This window comes from Channa argus, chromosome 20 (assembly GCF_033026475.1).
Source record: "Channa argus isolate prfri chromosome 20, Channa argus male v1.0, whole genome shotgun sequence".
Taxonomy (NCBI): Eukaryota; Metazoa; Chordata; class Actinopteri; order Anabantiformes; family Channidae; genus Channa; species Channa argus.
Genome location: NC_090216.1, coordinates 4,642,872 through 4,650,260, shown reverse-complemented (window position 1 = coordinate 4,650,260; position 7,389 = coordinate 4,642,872). Strand labels below are relative to the sequence as shown.

General features: G+C 37.1%; 1 protein-coding gene across 2 annotated transcripts; it reads left to right on the top strand.

The window, feature by feature from the left end:
• Nucleotides 1–22: 22 nt before the first annotated feature.
• sgca (sarcoglycan, alpha) lies at nucleotides 23–7,245 on the top strand. 2 transcript variants are annotated; one of them, XM_067487159.1, is made up of 12 exons: nucleotides 23–278; nucleotides 1,917–2,110; nucleotides 2,342–2,470; nucleotides 2,588–2,739; nucleotides 3,856–3,922; nucleotides 4,014–4,212; nucleotides 4,290–4,458; nucleotides 5,499–5,707; nucleotides 5,897–5,923; nucleotides 6,601–6,780; nucleotides 6,952–6,978; nucleotides 7,075–7,245. In XM_067487159.1, the coding sequence occupies exons 2-12, from the start codon at nucleotides 2,074–2,076 to the stop codon at nucleotides 7,079–7,081; spliced, it is 1,203 nt and encodes a 400-aa protein (XP_067343260.1). In that variant the 5' UTR covers nucleotides 23–278; nucleotides 1,917–2,073; the 3' UTR covers nucleotides 7,082–7,245. The 2 variants fall into 2 exon arrangements, with proteins under 2 accessions (XP_067343260.1, XP_067343261.1); XM_067487160.1 differs by lacking the exon at nucleotides 1,917–2,110.
• Nucleotides 7,246–7,389: the final 144 nt, after the last annotated feature.

Here is a 7,389-nt window from a genome sequence, read left to right as displayed (position 1 = left end):
AATGATGCGCATTTTACCTCTGATACAAAACAACAAGCTAGTAAGAGAAAGAAAGTCGGCTAACGTTACTTAATAGTTGCAGCTGTAATTTGAAAGTATTGGAAAGGCTAACAAGTATTTAGTTATCAGTTATTTATTGTAGCCGTTGATATGTTTTTGAAACAGCTAACAAGTCAAGTTGGAGCGATTAAGTTAGCTTACATTAATAGGAAAGGCTAAGTAGCATATGAGTAGTTGAAACAGACTATTTGATGAAAACAACAATGAACCAGCTTAAAGTAAGTTTCTTTTTATTTTTATTTCTTTGTTTAGCTAAAGGATAAATGGTTCGAACTGTTTAATACTGTTTAATAGGAGTTAAATAGTGCAAATAGTTAGTTATCTTAAAATTAACAGGAAAACCCTAAAAGTAGCACATAAGTGTTTGAAGAACTGGCGAAATGTTTAGCTAAAAATGCAAAACGGTGGGTGAGCAATAAATACTTAATACACTATGTGTAACTGGGTAAAAGTGTTTAAAATTAAATAAAAATTAAATCTAAATCTGCTGCATATTTTCTTTCAAACGCCTCATCAGACAAAAAAAGTAGTGCTGCTCTGCTCTTTACTTCCTGGATACTCCACTCGCACTAGGACCCAGAGAAGGTTTGCTCATGTCAAAGCTCCTTGGCCAATAACACATCCGTTTTCTCGCAGGCCACATTGTCGCTTCCTGCATTATGCATTATCTGTGCTTATACATAGGCTACTTAAAATATTACAAGTGAAGGTAGACAAGCATTTCCCTTTTTTTTTTAGTGTGAGCTGGGTTCTTATGCTAAATGTACACATGGGGGGGGGGGGGGGGGCGGCTGTTTTGTTCACAGAGCCAGCGCAGTCAGGCAGCTGTCTCGCACGTGGGAAGGAACCATAAGAGTTTCCATTTTATTATAGCAGCCACTTTAGCACACAGCAGTTTAAGGTCTAGTCTGAACTACTGAGTGAAAAGACAAAAAAGACTAACAGGCTGACAAACAGGATGTGCATCACTTTCCAGTAAGGCAGTAGTGCCATCTAGCTTTCCTATGAAAGTGCATTATGGCTGAAAACTGTAGCACAGTCAGTGGCTGAGCTTGATTAAAATATTTGTTCTACATTCTATATATTAGGCTAACATGTGTTTACACGTTAGCCCAATATGAAATAAAAGTAAATATAATAAAGGCCAATGTGTACCCACCATTTTTCTTAGGTTTTTCTATAAAGTAGTTGTTTATTTATGATTTCTACCTGAATACACATTGTAGTTCCTATTTAAAATATATGTTATAAAAGTTTTTAGTTCATTTAAATGACAGAACACTTCAGGACACTTCTATCCCATAATATTGCATATTAAAGCTTTTTGTCAAATTAAGCCAACAAAATACTTTCTCATGAATTAAACTACCAACACTATATAGATAGATAGATATTTATATGTATAGTATATTATACCTCAAACTATTAGTGGATTAATTGATTATTTAGCCATACTGACATAACTGAATGACAATGCTTTCTGTGAAGGTTTGGGTCATTTTTTGCGTAAAGTTGCTTGAAAGTATAATATTACATGTACTGTACCTCTGATTCTTACTAAATTAAATTACTGCAGTGACTATACCTAATTACTTAGGCTGCCACCACTGGAAGAAATGTCATGTAAAGTTAATAAGTGTGATAAGGTGAAAAGTAACAGCAGATGAAAATAATGTAATATTGAATAAAAACATAAGTTTAGAGTTAGTTTTGAATCTAGTAATGCAGTAGTAGAAAATGGAAAGACTCGTGTGCAATGTCTTAAGATGTACTTAAGTAGATGGTGTTGCATACTATACAAATTTACGTATAGAAAATCCATGACTAAAAGAGATAATATGATTCTCTATCACCAGAAGAACAAATACAGCTCTTAATTTACTCCACATTCACCGACGCCGTGGCAGCCTTGTGGATGTTATTAGGTGAGTGAGGCAAAAATAGCTCGGACATGTCCCTCGCAGTGGCCAAGCCCCGCTCCGCTTGGCTCTGTCAATCACAGGCCAAAACAAGATGGCAGGCTGCGGGAGCTGGCTCTTTTTTTCAACAGGCAAGTTTAAACCTGAAATTATTCAACTCTTTTTAACATGGCAATAAATGTAGGCCCCTTCATTTGTTTTAGTGTCAGCTGTGTTATTAATGCGAAACTGACACAATGTTAGCTGTCAAGGATTGTAGGCCGAATTGTTATGCAATAAGGGGGTTGCTTGTTCTTTGGATGGTTTTGACATTTTGTTTTTGGTCACTCTTAATAACCTTTTTTTTTTTTTTTTACACACAGTTTGTGCTCTCAGTTTCTTTGGGGCCAATGCAGAGATCAAAATTTCCATTCCTGTGGGGAAGTTTTTTACATATGAGTTAATGAGAGAGACTTTCCAGAATGACTTTGAACCTTTGTCAAAACTCTATGGTAAGAGCTTTAAGCATGATAATTTACTATTTTTTTATTATTACGAATTATTCTGACATTTCTCTTCTTGACCCCCGTCCCCACCCCACCCCCTCTGCTCTCTTCTCTGCTACAAAGCTGGGCATTTGTATAATGACCCCATGATTTTTAAATGCAACAAGCAGAATTTCCCAGACCTCCCAGAATGGCTGCGCTTCACCCAAAGGCACCCCTACGATAACGGCTTCCTGTATGGCACACCAACATCTCCAGGAAAAAGTATAATTGAGGTATGAAGTCATATTTTGCACCAAAAGTGACAAAAGTATGAAACACTCAACACTAACACCTTATTGTTGCTGTTTAGCTATATTTTCTTTAAATAATGGGCTACGCATAGTTGAAGTTCATCAAAAACTATGAAACTACCTGAAACATCAGTGGGAAATGTCAGGTTTTGTTGTCAAAGAGAAAAGCATGTGTTTAACTGTAGAGCTGTTATCATAAACCAAGATTAAAAATTCAAGAAGAAAACATATTTTTGAAGATGAAGTATTACACATTTTTAAAGTGGTTGGTTTTTAAATCAAACAGAATGTATCAATGGTGAGTTACTCAGTTGTGGACATAACCACAAATTACAGCTGTACAACAAATTAATCAAACTACAGCTTGGTTTTACCATCTGTAGTCCCGATTGGTTGTTTCTATGCTTTAATTTTCCCTTTTGTTTAGTGTCTTTGGTGTCTTTTTTGCAGCCCAATTTCGTTATTTTTATTTATTTTATTAGGTTTTAAACTGCGGTCTAGAGGGAGACCAAAGAGGAGATTCATGGATGTAGTGAGAGAGGACATGACGTTAGTTGGTGTGAGAGAAGAGGATGCAGAGGACAGGGTTAGCTGGAGGCACATGATTCGCTGTGGAGACCCCTGAAAGGGAACAGCCGAAAGGAAAAGAAGGAGAGGTTTTAAACTGCAGGGACCTCGAATAGATAAAAACATGACAATGGCACCTTTACGATTATTATAATGAGTCAAATTAATATCTTAAAACATTTCATACACATGAAAATTCTATTTTTTCCACTTTTTACATTAAAAGCCTATGTATGCCTGTAAATCACTGAAAATAATCACAATTCCATTTTGTTAAGCACAACATACTCTTTTAAAATATAAACGTATACATTTGATACTGTATAACGGTCCAACAAAAAACATTTCAACTGGGTTTTTCACTTTGTCACTAAATGAAATAAACATAAAGTTAAATTACTGTAAATTAAGGAAATCAGTGAAGACTAAAGAGGGTTAAGGTATCCTTGGAACTGTGGGAAATCAATAAATGATTAAGAATTGTTTAAAAACTGCTAATTAAATCCTATCTATCTATACTTTTTCTGACAGATCTATGCCATCAACAAACGGAACTATGAAACAGTCAGGCATCTACTAGTAATTCAGATCCTTGCAGGTATGTGTGATTTCATTAACATGACGAATGCATGGCACAGTAACTTATGAAAAATTAGGAAGTGAAGTTAACATGCTGTTGTCTCTCTCAGAGAAGTTGTTGCCCTACCAAGCGGAGTTCTTCATCAAGCTGAGGGAGATTGAGAAGGTACTGCCCTCTTCTGTTCAGGATGACATAAAACAGGATTTACAGAACCTGTGGAAAACAAAGGATTTGGAAGTTGTCAATATGACTAACGCCCTCGATCGTGGCGGCAGAGTTCCTCTCCCTCTTGCTGGACATTTTGAAGGGTAAACACCGAAATGTATGCAACCATAGTGTATACTCTAATAAACAGTGTTTATTAACATGTGGTGGTTTGTGTCAGTGTGTATGTGAAGGTGGGGTCCAAGCAGTATTTCTCTGACTGTCTCCTGCGGGTGATGACATCAGAGCACCAGAGGCAGTGCACAGCAGGGGCCAAAGTCAAGGTCCCTGGAGGCTGTAACTTCTGCAGGCATCCCAGCAACTGTATCACCTGGTGCAAGACGGAGCTGGTAAGACTTGAAGGGACATATGGAAGAGCGAATGTGGATTTGTTATGAATCACATCACGGTGTGTGCTAGGTCATAAGATGCACCCAACTAAAATAAAAGGAGTTTAATGAATTAATCCTGCAGGGAGTTGATTATGTTCAGTAGCAGTCCACCTTAGGTGCAAATAAAAACAAATAGAAAAGCATGTTTGGCTTCTACAATATCACGATGACAATAAGAATCAGCAATATTTAAGTCTAAATGTGCATGGGGTCTATGGCTGCAAGGGGCCCAACTTAAAGGACCACTTTCAGCCAGCTGTAGTGAACAGTAACGTGCCTTTGTGGAAGGTTTAGGGCATTTTCTAGCTGTCACTGTGAAATATGCCACATGTGTTTGAGTGATGGTACACATCTATGCATCATACAGCAAAATGCATTGCAGTGGCTTTTTCATAATTTGTATGTCAGAGTTTAGATTATTTATTTCTTGGCATTATTCATTATCTTTAGGGATTTTAATATATAATTTTGAAAAGAAAAGCTAGTTTCATTTTTTTAGTCTAATAACAATCAGTCAAATTAAACACATTAAGGTTACAGATTAAACAAGACGTATACAGATTCACCAAAGAGCAGTTAATATTGTTACACTTGAATATTTAAAATATTGTACAATTTTTAAAAGCCGGAAGATGGAAAACTCTCCGGTATTTTCTGCAGATTGTCTTATTGGAGTGTTGTGTCAGGAAGGGCATCCGGCGTAAAAACGGTGCCTAATCAACATACATGGCAATGATCCGAGCCTGAACCCATTGCAATTGATGTAATTTCCAACCAACAGTCCAAAACTCAAATATATTCAGGTTTTCATAATGTCATAATATCCTATTTATAAGACTGGAAGTTTCAAATGTTCGGCATTTGATTTTTAAATTAGTTGCCTATTTTTATTTTTATCTATTGAAAGCACAATAAGAATTTATGCATATGTGGGTGAATCTCACAGTTACTATAAACAGGAAAGTCACTGTGGGGGTCTCCTGTGCTGTTCCCTCCAGATTGATCTGACCAAGCAGGAGCCGGCTCCACCTGCTCCAACGATGACGTCTGGGATTCTGGTGGATGGAGGTGACTTGAACCCTCCGGAGTCTCCCCCAAGTCGAGACTATTTACCAGACTACATTGTGACAGTGATTGTGCCCCTGATCCTCGCCATCATCCTGTGTCTGCTGTTGGTCTACATCATGTTTGGCAGGCGAGAGGGAGTGTATGTATCTATTCGGATATCTATTCTAAATAAAATAAATAGTAGAATAACAATAAAATATTTTTACAACAAACCAATACAGATATTTCTACTTTGGTCAGAAGACAAATATGAAATTCTGGTGTGTGAATGAAAGTACATTTTGGCTTTTCATTGACTTTAATAAACTCATCTTTATTTTTTTTATAGTGCAAAAAGAAACGCAAAGACCGACCAGTAAGTACATTGATTGTTTTTTAACATCCTGATTGACGCTGTTGTCAAACATAGAGCAATTGTCTATTACCAGTGGTGAAAGAACACTTACTCAAGTACATTGGTTAACTTCAATTTTCGCATATTTATACTTTTAATTCACATACTTCAGTATTTAAAAGCCATGTTACAAAATATATATGAAAGGTTCCCAAGAAATTTACTACAAAACCATTGGCTTAATCCTTAATATTTCCCTAATGTGTATGTCCTTATTGTAATGTGAAAGTAATCTACAGTGCTCTGCCCCACTACACTCCACCACACTCTTTAATGCCCTTTACGTATTATTGACTGTGAGATCACAATAAATTAGGGTTGAACAAAACAGACCAACCAAGTACTCAACTGCTTCCTCGGTAGACTAATGTCACAACAAATGCAACTAAGATCCAGAAACCCAAAGCACTTTGAGTCCTCAGTGACAAAATATATTTTAATACCACATATGTATTTAAACACTGTAGTTAAGTGAGATATTTGAACTGCACATAGTCACACTCCAACCAAGCAACCACCATTCTGATAATCTGAATATGTTAACGTTGAGTCTTTTAGGGTCTCCAATACAATAAAAAATAAACAAACTAATGGAAAAATCAGCAGAAAACCCATGTGCATCATATCGTTTGCTGCAGAATTCAGCTGCACCACCACCACACCATCCACGGGAACACAGATGAGCTGAGAAGCATGGCTGGAAACCGAAGCGTTCCTCCACCTCTGTCCACGCTGCCCATGTTCAACAGCCGGACTGGGGAGAGGGTTCCACCGCTGCAATCAGACAGCCCTACCCTCCCCCTCATCATGGCCCAGCAGTAAGAACCTCACCCACTGATGCTAATAGTGTTTTTACAAATGTGCTATTGACTTAACCTGACTTCAGCATTATTGTTACTCTTATGTAGCTTAAACTGATAACCCACTTTTGTTGGGAGTCCTGGCAACTCAATTATTCTTAACATTTTTATTTACACTTGTTTCCCTAGTGATCCCTACAGCGACACGCTACCCAGGTAATATCCATCCTCCTACAACATTCATTCCAGTCTATATTTAGCTTGTTTCCCATGATTACTTGATGCCGATTTATCACATTGGTTGTTTTGTAGGAAATAAGAACAACGATGGATCTTTGATGTTCCATTTCATATACAAAAACAAATGAGTCATTCGTCGTTTTGATGCCAGACTGTGTTTCTATATTTGCAGTGGGAAATTGTGTCTGTGTGTAGACTTTTTGTCTTCTTTTGGTGCCATTAAATAAATTGAATAGTGTGAAATTTCTCGATTTTACTGGAAAGACTTTGGAAGAAATCCGTTTCATTTGATTAATTCTGATTCACTGAAGCTCCCACTGAAACCTGAAAATCTCACAGTTGAGCAGTAGGTGGCAGATCCTGTCCGACTTGGTATTGCACTCTCTT

Bases quoted from the DNA above. Each gene is read 5' to 3' on its own strand.
- sgca (XM_067487159.1), top strand. From the start codon at position 2,074: ATGGCAGGCTGCGGGAGCTGGCTCTTTTTTTCAACAG. The intron at 2,111-2,341 runs GCAAGTTTAAAC...TTTTACACACAG, and splicing joins CTGGCTCTTTTTTTCAACAG to TTTGTGCTCTCAGTTTCTTT. The intron at 2,740-3,855 runs GTATGAAGTCAT...TTTTTCTGACAG, and splicing joins CAGGAAAAAGTATAATTGAG to ATCTATGCCATCAACAAACG.